The 21,580-nt window shown below is 36.2% G+C and overlaps 2 protein-coding genes across 2 annotated transcripts; one reads left to right on the top strand and one right to left on the bottom strand.

The window, feature by feature from the left end:
- Positions 1–1,110: 1,110 nt before the first annotated feature.
- On the bottom strand, positions 1,111–3,639 carry LOC127098530 (LEAF RUST 10 DISEASE-RESISTANCE LOCUS RECEPTOR-LIKE PROTEIN KINASE-like 2.4). Its single transcript, XM_051037143.1, has 2 exons — positions 2,668–3,639; positions 1,111–2,459 (listed from the first exon to the last, which is right to left on the bottom strand). Exons 1-2 carry the CDS (start codon positions 3,455–3,457, stop codon positions 1,345–1,347), a joined length of 1,905 nt encoding a protein of 634 aa, XP_050893100.1. The 5' UTR covers positions 3,458–3,639; the 3' UTR covers positions 1,111–1,344.
- A 12,495-nt stretch (positions 3,640–16,134) lies between these two features.
- Positions 16,135–18,603, top strand: LOC127096374 (uncharacterized). The gene is made up of 5 exons (XM_051034953.1): positions 16,135–16,605; positions 16,683–17,627; positions 17,735–17,978; positions 18,382–18,440; positions 18,538–18,603. The coding sequence occupies exons 1-5, from the start codon at positions 16,135–16,137 to the stop codon at positions 18,601–18,603; spliced, it is 1,785 nt and encodes a 594-aa protein (XP_050890910.1).
- The last annotated feature ends 2,977 nt before the right edge of the window (positions 18,604–21,580 follow it).

Raw genomic sequence — 21,580 nt, 5'->3', positions numbered from 1 at the left:
TTCTGAGAGCAGAAACAATGGTTTGTTTAAGATAGAAGAACATTGAAGATCTTTTTTGTCTTCCTATTCATCATAAAGAATGATGTGTACAAATTTGGAGCGGCTACATATAAGTTAGGTTTAAGATAAAATCTGATTAACGAGTACTTTTATAGTAAAATCTAATAATCTAATCTTTAAAAAAAAACTAAAAAAAAACACCAACATAAACTGCTGTCGATGTGATTCGGAACATGTCATGAATTATTTTTTTTCTTGGGTTATATTTAAAAATCAAGGGAATACGTGGTATTTATTAAAAAAACAAAAAAAAATGTCGCACATTCCCATTTTACCTCGATTTTTGGTTGGATGAATTGGAAGTTTTGTCATGAAATGTATTATTTGTAGTAGTGATTTTACTTTATATTACTTTACTCTCTGCATTCACAAACAAACAAATCTAATAAACGATTCTTAAAGTCATTAAAACTATTGAACGGTTTTTAAAATACAACAAGTCTGTGTGAAGTTGATAAAAGTTGTACTTGCTTTTGCACTTGCAAAAGACTCTCATTTGTGTACGTCTCATAGTGTTCTCCTTTAAACACTGATAGATTAACAAGAAATTAAATAACAGTTATGCTTTCATTTGCCATTGATGGAAGTTTGGATCAAACCAATGACCATGATACCAATTTGTTAAAACTACTTAATATATATATAGACTTGGTGAAAAGAGAATTAACAGATGTGTGTTTCTGGCCCCACTGCTTTGTTTCCTCTATAGACAAAACAGAAGATTCAGAAATTGACTCCTTCAACATTCAAATTTTTTAGCTATGGCTTTAATTTTCCACAAGGTTGTTGGAATCATTCTTGGCTTTAATTTTCCTGCCCTTATTTTCTTTCTGCAAGGCTAGCTAATCTAAAAACCCACTAGGATTAAGAAAAATCCTATTGTTTGTCATGTTGCAAAGAAAAGAGTAGCACCTAATTCATATGGTGAATTGTGATGCAAGTTCAGTGCAAAAATGAAATCATACGATTAATCATACATTCTTAAGATTAGCAAATTCATTTAATCAGATGAGAAGAACCATTCATTTCTTATGGTAGACAGTCTCACAATTCACAGAAAATTTATAAAGCTGGACAATACATTTTGGCTTCAATACAAAGGAATAACACTGTTGTGATAAATACAACAATAAGGATATGTGTTAACAGCCTACTCAAAAAGAAAAAAAGAAAAGAAATTATACAATATTATAACTATATTAGATACATAACATTTTATTTATATGTCAATTATCATGACTTTGTCTCTACATTGCATCTAACAACCACACAAATTACAATATTTCAGATTTCAGATGATAAATGGGTTGGAGATGTTGAAGGAGAAGACAAAAAGGGTTTGGGTGGCATTTCCAACACTTGAAGGTTCCCTTCCAACATTTCCACCACTTTATGCATCGATGGTCGATTCGAAGGATTGGTTTGTATGCACCATAAACTCACCACTGTCATTTTTCTTACCATTTCTTCATCAATTTCATTTTTAATACACTTAAGTCCAAGGTCTAGATTCAATTCAAGACGCTTGTAAACCCAATGTGGAAAGTATAATTCGCTAGAACAATCAACTTCAACCTTAATGTTCTTTCTTCGTCCAACCATCTCTAAAACCATCATTCCATAACTGTAGACATCTGATTTATGTGACACCCCACCAAAATTTCTTGAAAACAACTCTGGAGCAATATATCCTGGTGTTCCCCTCGCTCCAAATATGGATACAATGCTTTCTTTTCTTGGACATATTTTCGCAAGTCCAAAATCGGAAATTTTTGGACAGAAATCCTCGTCTAATAATATATTATGAGGTTTTATGTCAAAATGCAAGATTCTAGTGTTACAGCCTCTATGCAAGTACTCTAATCCATGAGCAACACCAATTGCAATATCATACAATGTTTTGCAATCCAATTGGAGATCATCCTGCTGTGGTTTTTTGTCTTCATATATGAACTTCTCAAGAGATCCATTAGGCATGAATTCGTATATTAGCGCCTTTTTAGAACCGTCCAAACAGAAACCTAAAAGTCTAACAACATTAACATGCGAAGTTCTACTTATACTTGCAACTTCATTAATGAAATCTTCACCATCACCTTTTGATTCACTTAAAACCTTCACTGCAACCATACGGTCATCATGTAACTTCCCTTTATATACACTTCCGTATCCTCCTTGGCCTAATTTACTTCTAAAAGAGTTAGTTATTTTCTTGACATCTAAGTAACTGTACTTAGCAGCAAGAAGAGGTCCTTGTTCTTTCAAGAACTCCTTAATATTTGGATGGGTTGATGAACTGTCCTTCCTAAACAAAAGAAGCGCCGGAGGGAAGATATTTGTCCTGATGGCATAAGCCAACAACATCAGCACTGCAATTCCAATAGCCACCACCATGGCTCCTGGAGAAATGTAAATTATTTACAATAAAGCAAAAAGAAATTAGTGTAAGAAAGTAATTACTTTTTTGGTACAAGATAGTAATGACTTCTACATCAATAACATGTTTGTCAGACTACTATAAAATCATTGTAACATATTGATGAACTATCACATTCAAGGTCGTTGAGTTTGAAGTTTTGTGGTGAAAGTTATGTTAACGTACATTACCTATACCCAGTTTGACATTTCGGATCAGCCTCTTTTTCTTTGTACCCGTTACTGCATTTATCTGATGCGTAACATTGTCACAGTAGAACATCTTGTTTGCATTAAGTCTACATTGGCCTCCTCTGTGGTTGTAGCAGTCATCACAATCAGCAGATAGTACTATTTTAACAACCATCTGACCAGATACAAATGATAAGATGTTTTCGGTATCAGTCAAGTCTTTAGATGGAAACTGAAGTAGGGAGCAGGATGAGAAAAAACTACGCGCTTTCTCTTTAGTAACATTGGAATGCTGCTTACTGTCATAATAGATATCGTAGGAAGAACAGTTGTATTGAAAATACTGTCTAGGGGGATTGATATTGTGGCCGTGATTGCATCGGAAGAGAGTTACATTATAAATTATATAAAAAGAAACCAAAGGAGAGGGGGGAGGAAGAGGGTAACTGTGGTTCAAAGTGTCACAGACATTATGTTGCAAACGCTGGTAAAAATCTGGATCAGAAAGCGTAATGGTATTCTGGTCAATGACAGCAGTTAGCTCTGTGTTTTTTGCATTCTTCTCCAATTGGATCAATTTGGGTGAACGATAACTGCCGCGACAGCCATATATGAATATGAAGCCACAGTCGGGTTGTTCTATCTTGGTGAAAGGGTAACGAAAAATTCCACGATTTCCACAAGTGAATGAGGGTGGACAGTTAGATTGGTACCCGCTTCCATGCCCTGATGATAAAATCAGCATGAGGTAAGAAACCAAGAGGAAGCATAATATACGGAATAGAGTCATCCTAACTTTATTGATGTAATGAAGGTTAAGTATAAGTAGTGCGAGTCGTTACATAAATTATCTTCAGAAATGGATATTATTCGTATTATGTATGAATCAAGTTGTCTAACAGGAAAAGTTATGTGATACATCAGTTGACTTGGAAAAGGAAGGAGGAAGACTTGATGAAAAAGAAAGGTTGATTAGATTAACATCTCTAGTCCATATATATATATATATATATATATATGTGAGGTATGACCTACAGATGTTACAAAGGTGTGGTGCTGGTCATGTGTTAATTAATTTAACAATGAATCTGGACCCAATGCTCTATATCCTCTATTGACAAAACAACACATTCCAGGATTGACTCCTTCAACATTCAAATATTTCCAGAAGACTTGGCCAAATTTGATGGGGAAACCTTTCTGGGAGATAGCAATAACCTGCGAATAAACGCACACCAAAGAGTACCGGTACCAATAAAATTAATTGGTGCAAATAAAACATTTTAAAATTTCACTCCTACAGTATTAGCCTCTGACAGAAGCTCAAATATTTTTGTTGTAATAATAACAGTTATTTAGCTAATAAATATATATATAACTTAATACTTTTACTGCCACGAGACTTCCATTTGGTAATATTCCTTTGTATACACTGCCATATCCTCCTTTACCTAATTTGTTTTTGAATGAATTGGTTGCTTTTTTGATCTCTGAATAAGTGTATCTTTTAGAAGCAAGTTGAGCATGGTTTTTCAGAAACAATTCAATTATTGGGTAGGATGGGTTTTGATTGCTGATTAAACATCTTCTCCAAATACTCCAACAGAAGATGCAACTGCATAATTTTTTAAGAAATTAATAGTCCAGTGCCGAACAAGTATTATTATACGGAAATGGATCCTCTTTATTAGAGAAACTCACTGCATCTAAATTACTAAATAAGTTTCTCTCGCTACTACTAAATTATTTATATTTATAACCTAATAGTTTTTAAAAAATTAATACAACTAAATTTAATACTTTTAAAATATCTTTCATTTTTTTTAGAAGTGTATAAAATATGTGAAAACAAAAAAAAAATTCTTTATATGTTTGTTATTTTATTTTAACTTAGTGAAATAAAAATAAATTTTGTATTTGTTCTTTTGAGGGACAACGAATAATATTATAATAATAATAATAATAATAATAATAATAATAATAATAATAATAATAATAATAATTATTATTATTATTATTATTATTATTATTATTATTATTATTATTATTATTATTATTTACATGGTATTACTGAGAAATATTTCCACACGTGTATATTACATTTTCAAAGCCCCATTCATCGCCATTTTTAAGTAACAAGCCCCCTTCGTTGCCGTGCAAATGGAATTCATTCAATTTTATAGGCTATGAATTAATTTTTATTTATTTTGTATTGAGTTTTAATTATGTTATGAATTTTTATCTTGTTATATAAACAAAAAAATTATAGTATAATAATTTAGTATAAAATAAATGAGATAATATTATGAATTAATTATGAATAAAAAAATATATGTTTGTAAGTTGAGAATGACATACAAGATTTCATTTTGTAAATTAAATTTTTTTTAAAAGATATCCCTAATGATTTATTTTTTATTTTGATTGTAATGTATTTTTAATATTTGTCTCTCTTTTAAATATTTAATTATAAGATATATATTTATTTTTATTTTTAAATAAAAATTATATTTGATTTTCAATTATTATCAAATAAAGCATTCAATAGCTTTATAAATTTATGTCGGTAATGTCACATTTTAGTTATATATGAAAAATTGAGAATTTTATTGCTTGTCTTTAATTTATTTGTCTAATATGATAAGAAAAATATAGAGAAGAAATATATAGATTCGATAAATAGTGTTGCATTCTCTATTATATTTATAGATCAATTGAAAGTAATTTAGCCATGAAAATTATGGAATATATACTTTAACATAAAAGTATTTTTCAAGTGTTTCTTTTGTTATTATGATTTTAAGAAAATAAAAAATATTTTAAAATGTGTGGATCTGAACATCTCTTTTATTTTTAAAATTTTGAAAAATATATTTAGATGAAATAATAATAAATTTATTGCGAATAAATTAGTATGATATTTTTTAAAATAAACAAAGTTAATAATCAAATATTAGATAATTTTATTTTTGCATTTGTTTAGATTCGAACTCGTGACCTTTTATAGAGAGAAACAATATATTTTGACATTTTAAAATGAATTTTGAGAGATGTTACGGAAAAAAATAAAGGGTTAAATACACTTTTCTCCCTGTAATGTTAGCGAGTTTAGGATTACCCCCCTGTAAAAATATTTTTTGTAAACCCCCCCTTATGTTATGTAGATTCCTTCATAGAACCCCCTAATATCCAGGTGGCATGGAATCTAATAAGAGGTCCTACACCTGGCATATTTTTAATTTTGTTAAAGTGATTATGTGTCATTTTACACTTTTTAATTTCAAATACCCCCTTAGAAAATTAGGGTTCTGAACATAGCAGGGAAGACGAAGACGAAATTTCCAGGGGAAGACGAAGACGAAGAAGAAGAATGCAGGGAACGAAGCAAACGAGAAAGACGACCGCAGTGAAGACGAAGATGAAGACAACCTCAGCGAATACGAAGAAGCGATCCAGCTCAGTGAAGACGAGCTCAGTGAAGTGTCCAAAGTCCGAGGTTAGTAAAAATTTGAAGTTCATCAATGTCGTAGGGTAAAATTTTGAAATCAACAATCTTTGACATGTGGGTATAATATATTGACAGGATTCACAACACTTTAGTGTTACACTCCACCATGGGGGTGAATTTTACAGGGTTTTTGAAGAAGAAATTATATACAGAGGGGGTACGGATACGACAGTTAATGGGATACATGTTTCAAATTGGAACATGGATAACATTGAGAAGTTGTTGAGTAGGTTAGGGTATAAGGCTGATTGTGTTAGGGTATGGACAAAAGTTTTAGAAATTCAAGATGGTTTTTTTCTGATTAGGAAAGATGATGATGCTGTTGATGATTTTGCTCTATACTTTAGTGCAATGAATGTGAAAGGAGATTTGTATGTTGAACATAGTACTGGGAACATGGACCCTGCTGATAGGGAACCTAAATGTGTGAATGATGATGACCACCCCCCTGATAATGGAATTGTAATGTTAGATGAGGAGAAGGTAGAGGGGTTAGATGACAGTGAAGATGAAAGAGCTACTGCTTACTTTGATGGTTTTGAAGGAATAGATGTTACTAAGCCTATTAGGGAGGAGCCCAATAACAGTATGGAGGAGCCCAATAAGAGTATGGATTCAGATGATGTATAATATAGTGATGAGTTGAATAGTTCTGACCCAGATGATTCTTGTGATGAAGAAAGGCCCAAGTATGCTAGGTTTAGGAAAGAGCATCTAAACAAAGACTTTATATTCAAGTGGGGTATGGAATTCAACACACTTGATGACTTTAGGGCAGCTATCCGTGAGTGGTCAGTGCTTAATGGGAGGGAAATTTCTTTTGTGAAAAATGAGGGAGATAGGGTAAGAGTGGTGTGTAAGCATAAATGTGGGTTTTTAGTCTTATGCTCTAAGGTGGGCCATGTAACACCCCGATAATAATATGATTATTATTTAAATTAAGTTAATAATAGATTTATTAATTTAATTAGATAATTGGATTATAATTATTATTATTATTATTTTGGGATTATTGAATTATTATTATTATTGGAATAATAATATAATTTGGAAAATATATAAGTTGGAAGTTAGAAAAATCCCATTTTTGGTAAAAAGTTATTTTCACGTGAAAAGGGAAAAGAGGCAGAAAAGGGAAAAGGGCAAAAAGCCAAAGAACGAAGGTTGAAGGAAGGGAAAGCTTGGGGCTCAGAGACTGCCGGAAGAACTCAGGTAAGGGGGGTTTATCATCGATTAACGGGTATTATGGGATGATATGTACTGGGTAGTAATAAACTATTGTTTTACCTCTGATTAGATTGATGCGTGATGAATTGTGAAATATTGGATGAATGAAATTGGATGATAATTGAAAGGAATTCGTAGGAATTAGAAGAGATAATGTTAGAATTGGTGAAGACGAATAGGATATGATTCGTGTTAGATGATATGAATGATTATTGAGTAAAATTGGACTGTGGAAAGTTGAACTGGACAGGTTTCGTAGCAGAGAAAGCCATTGCAGATCTGGAAATTCTGGTTTCTGGTCATACGCGTATGGCACTAGGCAATACGCGTATGAGATGGCCTGGTACGCGTATGGCACTAGGCAATACGCGTATGGGATAGCTGGAGGGGAGAAAACTGGCGCTGATACGCGCCATACGCGTGTGATACGCGTAGCCTATGAGTGGTACGCGTATGGGTGAGGCCATACGCGTATGGATGAAGAAGATGATGTTTTGAACGTGGATTGGCCTCTGGTGGTACGCGTATGGGGAAGTGATACGCGTAGCATACGCGTATGAGAGTGGGCAGTACGCGTATGGGCTTGGTCAGGTTTGGGCAATACGCGTATGGGCATAGGCAATACGCGTATGGGCAGAATTGTGGTTTTTCTGTGCTGTTGTGGTGCAGTTTTTGGTTGTTCAGGCTGAGTGATGTACTGAGCTGATGTATGATGTAGCAGGGATAATTTCCAGTTGTTTTGAGTAGTATAGGTATTAGTAGAGTGTGCTAATACTGTATTGGATTATGTGGCATGAGGTGATATGTTTTGTGATAAAATGTATTAATGATGTGTGATGATAAACATGATGCTGTGAATGTATCAGTTATGTATGCATTTGTGAATAGACTGTTTTATGGCTTAGAGTGTGAGCTTATGTCTATCCTTGAATTGTTGTTGTTGTTGTTGCATTGCTAGGTGATTAGCATGCATATTCTAGCCTTTGGGGCTGTAGCTAATTCCCATGGTGAGGAATTAGTGAGTGAATCATTGTGGATTTGTTGTTGATGTTTGCATGCTAGATGATTAGTGTGCATAGTCTAGCCTTCGGGGCTGTAGCTAATTCCCACGGTGAGGAATTAGTGAGTGAGTCATTAGATCTCAAATGAGTGGGACTAGTGAGCTTAGTAGCCGTATCTGGAGTTGATCGGTGAGCTTGAACTGTATGTTCAAGAATAGTCGGTACCGCATGTGTGGAGTCTCATTGCATAATGAATGTATGGCATATAATATGAATGGATGTATTCCAATATTATATGTGTGTTGTGTGTTGTGTTGTTGATGTTGAGTATGGTTGAGATTATACATATGTCATATGTTACTGTTGAATATGATGTTTGAACGAATATTGCCGTTGCTGAGTGCGTAGTCTGGTTAGGGTGAATTGATGTGTTATTTACTTAGCATTACATGTTGTTCTATAATGCTTATTATATTGATTGAAGAACTCACCCTTACAACTATTTTTCAGGTAACGAGCAGTGAGTCGAGTAGAAGCTAGTGCTACGGAGTCTAGTGTCGTCCGTAGTGGGTCATGCTCTGGTAGATGTAACATCGGGAGGGGATGTTTGACTATGTTTTAATTTAGTTGTTGATCAACTTTACATGTAATGTAGTACATGATTTGAATGTCGATGTTTTGTATCCGCTGCGAATTATGCAAAAGAGTCTTATTTTGATTGAATAAATGAGCATGACAGGATATTTTGATAAATGTTGTGAAATGATTGTGTGACACCCTTCGGGGCATAATTACTCTGATTGATATGTTATTATTTTAATTAAATATTTTGGGGTATTTAGAAGGGTGTTACATTAGTGGTATCAGAGCATAGTCGGTCGAGTCGAGTCGTAATTATTCTGTTCCCCTGTACGGGATGGGTGTTGTGTAACCTATCAGTACTTATTGTTTTAGTTTGTTTGGGTTTTTCAGAATAGAGATGGCTGGAAGAGGTAGAGATGATGCTGCGATTGCTGAGGCTCTGGGTATGCTAGCTGGAGTACTTGGAGGGAATCCAAATGTTGTGGGAATGGGAGCTGCTCGTCAACTGAGTGAGTTCCAGAAGAATAATCCTCCAATGTTCAAGGGAGCATACGATCCAGATGGCGCTCAGAAGTGGTTGAAGGAGATCGAGAGGATCTTCCGAGTGACTGAGTGTGCCGATAACCAGAAGGTCAGGTTCGGTACGCATATGCTGTCAGAAGAAGCTGATGATTGGTGGGTTGCTACCCGCACTGAGTTGGAAACTGCTGGGAATGCTGAGATTACTTGGGCTGTGTTCAGAGAGAGATTTCTGAGGAAGTACTTTCCAGAGGATGTCAGAGGAAAGAAAGAGATAGAGTTCTTGGAATTGAAGCAGGGTAACGGGTCTGTTACGGAGTATGCTGCTAAGTTCACAGAGTTGTCAAAGTATTACACTCCCTATAGTGAGGCTGCTGGAGAATTTTCGAAGTGTGTGAAGTTTGAGAACGGGCTGCGTCCCGAGATCAAACAGGCTATTGGATATCAGCGGATCAGAGTGTTTTCTGACTTGGTTGACTGTTGCAGGATTTTTGAACAGGATTCCAAGGCTAGAGCAGAGAGCTATCAGCAAAGGGTTGATAGGAAGGGTAAGAATCAGATTGATCGTGGGAAACCGTATGCAGCTGGCAAAGGTTTCCAGAGGCAGAGTGGGATGAAGAGGCCTAGTGGGGGAGACTCTAGTGCTCCTGTTAAGTGTTACAGATGTGGTCGGGCTGGACATCGTGTTCATGAGTGTACCAGTGCTGAGATGAAGTGTTTCAAGTGTGGTAAAGGTGGTCATTTGGCTGCAGAGTGCCGGTTGAAGACCGTAACTTGTTTCAACTGTGGAGAGTTGGGCCATATCAGTCCACAGTGTCCTAAGCCAAAGAAAGAGAATCAGTCAGGAGGCAAGGTTTTTGCTTTATCGGGTTCTGAGACTTCTGCAGATGATCGTTTGATACGAGGTACGTGTTATATTAATGGCTTTCCTCTTGTAGCTATTATTGACACCGGTGCTACTCATTCTTTTATATCTTTGGATTGTGCGGTGAACCTTAAGTTGGAGATATCTAAGATGCTTGGAAGTATGGTGATTGAGACTCCTGCTAAGAGTTCAGTAACTACTACTTCAGTTTGTCTAAGTTGTCCCTTGAGTATTTTTGGTAGAGACTTTGGGATAGACCTTGTGTGTCTTCCACTAGTGCAGATTGATGTTATCCTGGGTATGAATTGGTTGGTGTTTAACCGAGTTTCTATCAACTGTTTTGATAAGACTGTGATATTCCCTGAGGTTGAAGAAGAAAAGAGTTTGTTTCTATCAGCAAGGCAAGTGAATGAGGAAGTAGCTGATGGGGCAGAGCTGTTTATGCTGTTAGCGATTTTGGAAGCTAAAGATAAACTGGTGATTGGCGATCTGGCTGTGGTGTGTGATTTCCCTGACGTGTTTCCGGAAGAAGTGAATGAATTGCCGCCAGAGCGTGGAGTTGAGTTCTCGATTGATTTAGTACCTGGTACTAGACCGATATCGATGGCGCCGTACCGTATGTCTGTTGTTGAGTTAGCTGAATTGAAGAGTCAACTGGAAGATCTGTTGGATAAGAAATTTATTCGTCCGAGTGTATCACCGTGGGGTGCACCAGTGTTGTTGGTTAAGAAGAAAGAAGGTACTATGAGGTTGTGTGTGGACTACAGGCAACTGAATAAAGTGACGATCAAAAATCGGTATCCTTTGCCGAGGATTGATGATTTGATGGATCAATTGGTTGGTGCGAGTGTGTTCAGCAAGATAGATTTGAGATCTGGGTATCATCAGATACGTGTGAAAACTGAGGATATTCAGAAGACTGCTTTCAGAACTAGGTATGGACATTATGAGTATTCTGTGATGCCTTTTGGTGTGACTAATGCGCCTGGTGTATTTATGGAGTATATGAATAGGATTTTCCATCCGTATCTAGATCAGTTTGTTGTGGTGTTTATTGATGACATTTTGGTGTATTCGAAATCTGAAGAAGAGCATGCTGAGCATTTGAGAGTGGTTTTGGAAGTTCTCCGAGAAAAGAAGTTATTTGCTAAACTCTCTAAATGTGAATTTTGGTTAGAAGAGGTTAGTTTTCTTGGGCATGTGATTTCAAGAGGTGGTGTTGCTGTTGATCCTTCTAAGATAGAAGCGGTATCTAAGTGGGAAGCTCCGAAGTCTGTTGCTGAGATTCGAAGTTTTCTTGGTTTGGCTGGTTATTATAGGAAGTTCATTGAAGGATTTTCTAAGTTGGCGTTACCGTTGACGATGTTGACTAGAAAGGGACAAGCATTCGTTTGGGACTCAAAATGTGAAGAAGGTTTCCAAGAGTTAAAGAGAAGGTTAACTACTGCTCCTATCCTGATATTACCGAGTTCGTCGGAACTATTCGAGGTTTATTGTGATGCTTCATTGTTGGGTTTAGGTGGTGTGTTGATGCAGAATAAGCAGGTTATAGCTTATGCTTCGAGACAGCTAAGGGTCCATGAGAGGAACTATCCGACACACGATTTAGAGTTGGCAGCTGTGGTATTTGTTCTGAAGTTATGGAGGCATTACTTGTATGGGTCAAGATTTGAAGTTTTCAGTGACCATAAGAGTTTAAAGTATTTGTTTGATCAGAAAGAGCTGAATATGAGACAGAGGAGATGGTTAGAATTTCTGAAGGATTATGATTTTGGTTTGAATTACCATCCGGGTAAAGCAAACGTAGTAGCTGATGCATTGAGTCGGAAATCATTGCATATGTCTATGTTAATGGTTAAGGAAATGGATTTAATTGAGCAGTTTAGAGACTTGAGTTTGGTGTGTGAGAGTACTCACAATAGTGTTAGATTGGGAATGTTGAAGTTAACGAGTGGGATTCTGGATGAGATCAGAGAGGGTCAGAAATCCGATATGCTTTTGGTTGATAAGTTGACTCTAGTGTATCAAGGACAAGGTGGTGAATTCAGAGTTGATGATAATGGTGTTCTGAGATTTGGTAATCGGGTGTGTATTCCGGATGTTACCGAACTTAAGAAGAGTATTCTTGAAGAAGGACATCGTAGTGGCCTGAGTATTCATCCTGGAGCTACGAAGATGTATCATGATTTGAAGAAGCTATTTTGGTGGCCGGGAAGGAAGAGAGAAATTGCGAGTTTTGTTTATTCTTGTTTGACTTGTCAGAAGTCGAAGATTGAGCATCAGAAGCCGTCTGGGCTAATGCAACCGTTGGCTATTCCAGAGTGGAAGTGGGATAGTATCAGTATGGATTTTGTTTCCGGTTTGCCGAGGACAAGTAAGAATTTTGAAGCTATTTGGGTGATTGTTGATAGATTGACGAAGTCGGCCCATTTCATTCCGATCAGGATGGATTATCCGTTAGAGAGGCTAGCCGAGTTGTATATTGAGAAGATTGTAAGTTTGCATGGTATTCCGTCGAGTATTGTCTCGGACAGAGATCCTAGATTTACATCGAAATTTTGGGAAGGTTTGCAGAGAGCTTTGGGAACTAAGCTGAGATTGAGTTCTGCATATCATCCGCAGACTGATGGTCAGACTGAGAGGACGATTCAGTCGTTAGAGGATCTTTTGAGAGCTTGTGTTTTGGAAAAAGGAGGTGCTTGGGATTGTTATTTGCCTTTGATTGAGTTTACCTACAACAATAGTTTTCATTCGAGTATTGGTATGGTACCGTTTGAAGCTTTGTATGGTAGGAGATGTCGGACACCTTTATGTTGGTATGAGTCCGGTGAGAGTGCTGTGGTTGGACCGGAGATTGTTCAACAGACTACAGAAAAGATTAAGATGATTCAGGATAAGATGAGAATTGCTCAGAGTCGTCAGAAGAGTTATCATGATAAGAGGAGGAAGTCACTTGAGTTCCAAGAGGGAGATCATGTGTTTCTTCGTGTTACTCCGATCACTGGTGTTGGTCGAGCTTTGAAGTCGAAGAAGTTGACACCTCGATTCATTGGTCCTTATCAGATTTTGGAGAGGATAGGGGAGGTAGCCTATCGTATCGCTTTACCGCCGTCGCTTGCGAATTTGCATGAGGTTTTTCATGTGTCTCAGTTGAGGAGGTACATTCATGATCCGTCGCATGTAGTCCAAGTAGATGATGTACAGGTGAGAGATAACCTGACTGTTGAAACATCGCCTATGAGGATTGAGGATCGAGAGCTGAAGCAGTTGCGGGGTGAAGAGATTGCCTTGGTGAAGGTAGCTTGGGGAGGACCAGCAGGTGGCAATGTGACTTGGGAACTTGAGAGTCAGATGAAGGAGTCTTATCCTGAGTTGTTCGCTTGAGGTATGTTTTCGAGGACGAAAACTCTTTTAGTGGGGGAGAGTTGTAACACCCCGATAATAATATGATTATTATTTAAATTAAGTTAATAATAGATTTATTAATTTAATTAGATAATTGGATTATAATTATTATTATTATTATTTTGGGATTATTGAATTATTATTATTATTGGAATAATAATATAATTTGGAAAATATATAAGTTGGAAGTTAGAAAAATCCCATTTTTGGTAAAAAGTTATTTTCACGTGAAAAGGGAAAAGAGGCAGAAAAGGGAAAAGGGCAAAAAGCCAAAGAACGAAGGTTGAAGGAAGGGAAAGCTTGGGGCTCAGAGACTGCCGGAAGAACTCAGGTAAGGGGGGTTTATCATCGATTAACGGGTATTATGGGATGATATGTACTGGGTAGTAATAAACTATTGTTTTACCTCTGATTAGATTGATGCGTGATGAATTGTGAAATATTGGATGAATGAAATTGGATGATAATTGAAAGGAATTCGTAGGAATTAGAAGAGATAATGTTAGAATTGGTGAAGACGAATAGGATATGATTCGTGTTAGATGATATGAATGATTATTGAGTAAAATTGGACTGTGGAAAGTTGAACTGGACAGGTTTCGTAGCAGAGAAAGCCATTGCAGATCTGGAAATTCTGGTTTCTGGTCATACGCGTATGGCACTAGGCAATACGCGTATGAGATGGCCTGGTACGCGTATGGCACTAGGCAATACGCGTATGGGATAGCTGGAGGGGAGAAAACTGGCGCTGATACGCGCCATACGCGTGTGATACGCGTAGCCTATGAGTGGTACGCGTATGGGTGAGGCCATACGCGTATGGATGAAGAAGATGATGTTTTGAACGTGGATTGGCCTCTGGTGGTACGCGTATGGGGAAGTGATACGCGTAGCATACGCGTATGAGAGTGGGCAGTACGCGTATGGGCTTGGTCAGGTTTGGGCAATACGCGTATGGGCATAGGCAATACGCGTATGGGCAGAATTGTGGTTTTTCTGTGCTGTTGTGGTGCAGTTTTTGGTTGTTCAGGCTGAGTGATGTACTGAGCTGATGTATGATGTAGCAGGGATAATTTCCAGTTGTTTTGAGTAGTATAGGTATTAGTAGAGTGTGCTAATACTGTATTGGATTATGTGGCATGAGGTGATATGTTTTGTGATAAAATGTATTAATGATGTGTGATGATAAACATGATGCTGTGAATGTATCAGTTATGTATGCATTTGTGAATAGACTGTTTTATGGCTTAGAGTGTGAGCTTATGTCTATCCTTGAATTGTTGTTGTTGTTGTTGCATTGCTAGGTGATTAGCATGCATATTCTAGCCTTTGGGGCTGTAGCTAATTCCCATGGTGAGGAATTAGTGAGTGAATCATTGTGGATTTGTTGTTGATGTTTGCATGCTAGATGATTAGTGTGCATAGTCTAGCCTTCGGGGCTGTAGCTAATTCCCACGGTGAGGAATTAGTGAGTGAGTCATTAGATCTCAAATGAGTGGGACTAGTGAGCTTAGTAGCCGTATCTGGAGTTGATCGGTGAGCTTGAACTGTATGTTCAAGAATAGTCGGTACCGCATGTGTGGAGTCTCATTGCATAATGAATGTATGGCATATAATATGAATGGATGTATTCCAATATTATATGTGTGTTGTGTGTTGTGTTGTTGATGTTGAGTATGGTTGAGATTATACATATGTCATATGTTACTGTTGAATATGATGTTTGAACGAATATTGCCGTTGCTGAGTGCGTAGTCTGGTTAGGGTGAATTGATGTGTTATTTACTTAGCATTACATGTTGTTCTATAATGCTTATTATATTGATTGAAGAACTCACCCTTACAACTATTTTTCAGGTAACGAGCAGTGAGTCGAGTAGAAGCTAGTGCTACGGAGTCTAGTGTCGTCCGTAGTGGGTCATGCTCTGGTAGATGTAACATCGGGAGGGGATGTTTGACTATGTTTTAATTTAGTTGTTGATCAACTTTACATGTAATGTAGTACATGATTTGAATGTCGATGTTTTGTATCCGCTGCGAATTATGCAAAAGAGTCTTATTTTGATTGAATAAATGAGCATGACAGGATATTTTGATAAATGTTGTGAAATGATTGTGTGACACCCTTCGGGGCATAATTACTCTGATTGATATGTTATTATTTTAATTAAATATTTTGGGGTATTTAGAAGGGTGTTACAGGCCACAAGGAGACTTTTGCTATAAAAACACTTGTACATAAGCACACATGTGCTAGGGTTTTGAACAACAAGTCTGCTAGCTCAATGCGGGTGGCCAAGCATGTGGTAAAGAGGATGCAAACTTCTGATACAGTCAGGATAAGAGACATCATCCAAGATATGAGGCAAACATATTCTGTGGGTATTACTGTTGCAAAAGCATGGAGGGCTAAGCTAATTGCCAAGAAGATAATTGAAGGTGATGCTGACAATCAGTATGCTTCCATATGGAGGTATGCAGAAGAACTAAGAAGGGTAAACCATGGCAACACTGTGAAGATAAATGTAGAAAGACCTAGTCCATCCATACAACCAAGGTTTGGGTCATTTTATTTCTGTTTTGATGGCTGTAAGAAAGGCTTTATTCATGGATGCAGACCATTTGTGGGGGTTGATGGATGTCACTTAAAGACCAAGTATGGTGGACAGTTACTTATTGCTGTAGGCAGGGATGCTAATGATCAATACTTCCCTTTGGCATTTGGTGTGGTTGAAAATGAAACAAAGGAGAGTTGGAGATGGTTTATACAACTACTAATGGAGGACATTGGTCAGGATAGAAGATATGTATTTATCTCTGATCAACAGAAGGTATGTATTTAACTCTATCTTTCTGTTGCAAATTATTCTATTCTCTAAATGTTGAAAAAATTTCTATTTTGTATCAGGGACTTGTGGCTGTATTTGAAGAATTGTCTGATACTATTGAGCATAGATTATGTCTTAGGCACTTGTATGCTAATTTCAAGAAAAGGTTTGGTGGAGGAGCCCTTATTAGAGATTTAATGATGGGAGCTGCTAAAGCCACATACTATCAGGCATGGGTCCAAAAGATGAATGAATTGAAGAATGCAGATCCCAATGCTTGGACTTGGTTGATGGCTGTTCCTACCAAAAGCTGGTGTAAGCATGCCTTTTCTTTTTACCCTAAATGTGATACATTGATGAATAATATCTCAGAGTCTTTTAATGCTACCATTCTAGCTGCTAGGGACAAACCTATACTCACAATGTGTGAGTGGATAAGAAAATATCTGATGAATAGGTTATCCACCTCTGCAAGTAAACTAGAAAATTGGCCACATAAGGTGATGCCAATACCTAGGAGAAGGTTAGATAATGAGGTGTTCAATAGTGGTCATTGGTTGCCAACATGGTCAATTGCTGAGACTTTTCAGGTTACACATAGTTACAACACACATGAATTTATTGTTGACATTGCTAAAAGGTCATGTAGTTGTAATTTTTGGGAATTAGTAGGAATTCCATGTAGGCATGCTGTAGCTGCTCTGAGTTATAGAAAGCAAAACCCTGATGAATTTGTTGATGCTTGTTACACAAGAGAAAAGTTTGCACTATGTTATGGATTTTCAGTAAGTCCAATCAATGGTCAAGATATGTGGCCAGAAGTTGAGATGGAACCACCTCTACCACCTGCATATAAAAATGGTCCTGGTAGACCTAAGAAGATTAGGATAAGAGAAAGTGGAGAGGATGGTGCAAGGAAGAGAAGATCTGGTGTTGCATATAAGTGCACCAAATGTGATAATTTTGGTCACAATGCTATGACTTGTAAGGCTACCACTCAGGATCCCAATGCACTTAAAAGAAAGGTAATTCATTGTGATATACATTTTGTCTTACATTCTACATTCTGTCTTACATTCTTCATTGTGATATGCATTGTGATGACAACCATACATTGTGTCTTACATTGTAGAGAAAACCTAAAAAAGGACATGTGCCAACTGCAACTGATATGCCAACTGCAAATGATATGCCTGCCCCAACTGCAACTGATATGACTGTTCCAACAAATGTGCCTGTTCCAACTGATCCACAGCCTCCAACTGATATGCCTGTTCCAACTATTATGAGTCAAACAGGATCTAGTGTGGCTGCCTCAATCACAAAACAATCCAGAAAAAGGGTTGAAAAAAAACCTATCATCAAAAGAAGGCAAAGTGAGAGGATCAAGTTGAGTTGGTTTAAAAGACCCATAACAGGTGAAGGAATATCTAGTGACAAACCAATTACCCTACCAGAAAATGAAGACATACCCACTTCAAAATGAGGGACTGATTATTATGTTTCTGCTATGTATTTTGTAATCCTTTTGGAAAACTCTTTTGTAATGCCAACTGATCTTTGAAGACATGTATTTTGTAATCCTTTTGTAACAAACATATGCACTTACTGTGATGATCAATTCTAATGTATCAGTTTAACATTATTGGTGTGTATTGTCTATAAAACACAATGGCTAGTCTGTCACATTTTTTTCTTGTTTTTCATAAACCATGAATTCTGCAGAGAGCCATGGCTAGTCTGTGCACTAATCTTACAACAAAACCATGAATTCTGCAGGACCTAAAGAAAAAGCCAAAGTATTTAATTACATTCACCTTGAATTCTGCACTGAAAAAGTTTAAGAGATAGACTACATTAATATATTTCAATTTATTTATATGTTTACTATGTCATATTTTCTTTAGAATTACTGACTATAAAATTGTTCTGTAGTTTTCTGATGATTTTGCAATTTTGCTCTTTCATTATGATATAACTTTTTTCTGTCATTATTGGTAGATTGAATGCTGAAAGTTTAATCAAATAATGATGCTGCACTGACAGTTTAAGATTGATGAACAGATTACATTTCATTGATGAACACATTACAAGTTCAACATTACATTGCTGAAAAACACTAATGACATAACAATTACATGACAGACTCATTAGACTAACTTAACCATAGCTGCTATCAACATCCATGACAGACCAATTACAAACATTAACCATAAATTTTTCCTCTTTTCCATTGCAATCTTTTTCTTCAGTTTTTCTAACTTGTTAAGCTTTCCGACTCTGCAATCTATCTCCTCAACAATCTCTTTAGCAAATTCAATCAAATAAGCCTTGTTGACTTCACATTGGCGGCATCCGGACGGATTGGTTTCTTTCACTGCAAACTCACTGACCAAATCATCCCACAAAAATAAACCGCACCCATTCTGCAATTTGAGACAAACACCACCAACAATTAATTTCGAAATCAAACTCAAAATAATAAAATGCTTCAAAATTGCTCACCATATAATTCCTGCATTTCCAAAATTTGCGACCGGGGTTTTCAATTGACTTGGAGACCCACAACTTCATGGTTTCATTGCATCCACATCTTGGTAAGCCGTTTCCAACTTCACTCGTGGAAGATGCCTTGCTGCCACCCATAACCCAGATGAAGGGGACACGGACGAAGATGAAGAGAGGGATGGATTTGGGGTAGGGATGGATTTCACGAAGAGAGAGAGGGATGGATTTGGGATAGGGATGGATTTCACGAAGAGAGAGAGGGATGGATTTGGAACCCTAATTTCTAGTTTATGCCATGCTGGAGACCTAATGAAGATTCACATGTGAAAATAAAAAAATTAAAAAGCCACGTCTGAAATAAAAAACCAAGATTCCATGCCACCTGGATATTAGGGGGTTCTATGAAGGAATCTACATAACATAAGGGGGGTATTGAAAAAATAACTTTACCAGGGGGGTAACCCTAAACTCGCTAACATTACAGGGGGGTAAAGTGTATTTAACCCAAAAATAAATGATGTGGCATAGAAAAAGTTGAAGTGTCGCAAGATAGTTTAATCCACTGAATATAATATATATATATATATATATATATATATATATATATATATATATATATATATATATATATATATATATATATGTATAAGTAGATAATAGATAATAGATGTCAAACATTAATAAGTTTTATGAAAATAATATATTTTAAAGTTAATATATTTTTTGTATTTGTGGGGACTTGAACCCGTAACCTTTAACACTATGTTATTATGCCTTTGGAGAAGTGAAGATGAACTTTGGAAGGTGTCACATAAGATTAACGGTAATGTGGCACAAATTATATTGAAGTGTCAGCATCATAGTATGTGTTTCTGATTTAATATATTATTAGATTAAGACTCGCGCGATGCGCGGTTATAAATTACATTTTATTTGTTATTTTATTGAATTGTAATTATGTTAAGAATTATTATTTTTAATAAATATGATCGATAATTTTATATTATTGATAATTTATTATGAATTATAATTGAGACTTATTAAATTATTAGTTGAAATATCACCGTTCTTATTTTAGATATTACTACCTAAATTTTTATTATACTATCTATAATTAATATAAGAAAAAAATTGTGTAAATTTTAAATCAATTTTGACAAATTCTATATCTTTATATGTGACAACTGCAAGAACATTGATATTTGTCTTTAACTTATTTGTAAAACATGATATGAAGAATATATAATAGAAAATAAAATTGAACTTAAAAAGTAATTGTTAAATTAATATTTTTTTTTATTTGTCGGGACTTGAACTCGTGACCTCTAACGTTGTGTGATTGTATCTTTTGAGAAGTGAAGATGAAATTTGGAAGATGCCACATATGAATAATAATGATGTGACACAAATTATATTGAAGTGTCAATATGATACTGCGTGCTTCAGATTTAATATATTATAATAGATAATAGATAATAGATTGCAAGAAAAATAAAAAATGATTTTATATAAGTTTTATGAATAATATCTTTTGAAGTTAATAAGTAATTGTTAAGTTAATATATTTTTTTGCATTTGTCGAGACTTGAACTTGTGACCTCTAACACTATGTTGTTGTGTCTTTTGAGAAGTGAAGATGAAATTTGGAAGGTGTCACGTAGAAATAATAGCGATGTGGCATAAATTATATTGAAGTGTCAACATCATAGTGCGTGCTTCTGATTGTATAGATATAATAGATTGAACCATCATTTTAAAAGGCATCTCTATAAATCGATTCAATTCTTATTCTCTCCTCCTTTTTCATCTCTTTTAAATATGAATTTCTTTACCTCAAACATGTTCGGGAGTTTAGGAGAGTCGGAGTATCAACGAGATAATGCTTCAGGACCACAAAAGAAGAAGACATCACAATTGAAGCTAGCAGAAATATACCCGAACGTATCGCGCGCTCGAACATACAACAGAGTCACCATCGAACTTTATTTATCCCCAAAGGGAAGGGAAAACATCGATAAAACCCCGGGGAAAGAGATATGCTGGGTAAGGAAATCGATTATGCAAGGGGAAGGTATTAGCACCACAAACATCCATGGTACTCCATGAGAACCGTTTTGATTGTTCTCGCTCGAATATGTGTGATATCTAAAGATTACTCACAAAAAAATGGGGAAAGGAAATAGATAAAGTGCTCGGTGAGGATTGAGGCCCTCATGCCTACGTATCCTCATAGTGCAATGAGGAATTCAGAGCTTCGTAGTTCAAGGAACTAGAGGCGGGAGGTGAAAAAGAATTATGATCAAGGCATGGTCTGAACCAAAGAATAGTGTTTTGAACTCCAACAATGGTGAAAAGATGAACCCAAGAGTAAGGTGGCTATTACCAATACGTGGGCTGGTAAGACCGCCACTATAGGGTAATGCCGAAAAGACGAAGAAATAAGTGTTTGGGTACAGTCCCAAACATCTTT

This window comes from Lathyrus oleraceus, chromosome 6, assembly GCF_024323335.1.
Source record: "Lathyrus oleraceus cultivar Zhongwan6 chromosome 6, CAAS_Psat_ZW6_1.0, whole genome shotgun sequence".
Classification (NCBI taxonomy): domain Eukaryota; kingdom Viridiplantae; phylum Streptophyta; class Magnoliopsida; order Fabales; family Fabaceae; genus Lathyrus; species Lathyrus oleraceus.
This window is presented reverse-complemented; position numbering and strand designations above follow the sequence as displayed.

What these genes read in the sequence shown, in the direction of transcription:
- LOC127098530 (XM_051037143.1), bottom strand. Translation starts at nt 3,457, where the DNA reads ATGACTCTATTCCGTATATTATGCTTCCTCTTGGTTTCTTACCTCATG. An exon ending in AAATGTCAAACTGGGTATAG is followed by an intron (nt 2,460 to 2,667) that starts GTAATGTACGTT and finishes ACATTTCTCCAG; the next exon opens with GAGCCATGGTGGTGGCTATT.
- LOC127096374 (XM_051034953.1), top strand. Translation starts at nt 16,135, where the DNA reads ATGAGGCAAACATATTCTGTGGGTATTACTGTTGCAAAAGCATGGAGG. An exon ending in CCAATGCACTTAAAAGAAAG is followed by an intron (nt 17,628 to 17,734) that starts GTAATTCATTGT and finishes CTTACATTGTAG; the next exon opens with AGAAAACCTAAAAAAGGACA. An exon ending in TATCATCAAAAGAAGGCAAA is followed by an intron (nt 17,979 to 18,381) that starts GTGAGAGGATCA and finishes TGAATTCTGCAG; the next exon opens with GACCTAAAGAAAAAGCCAAA.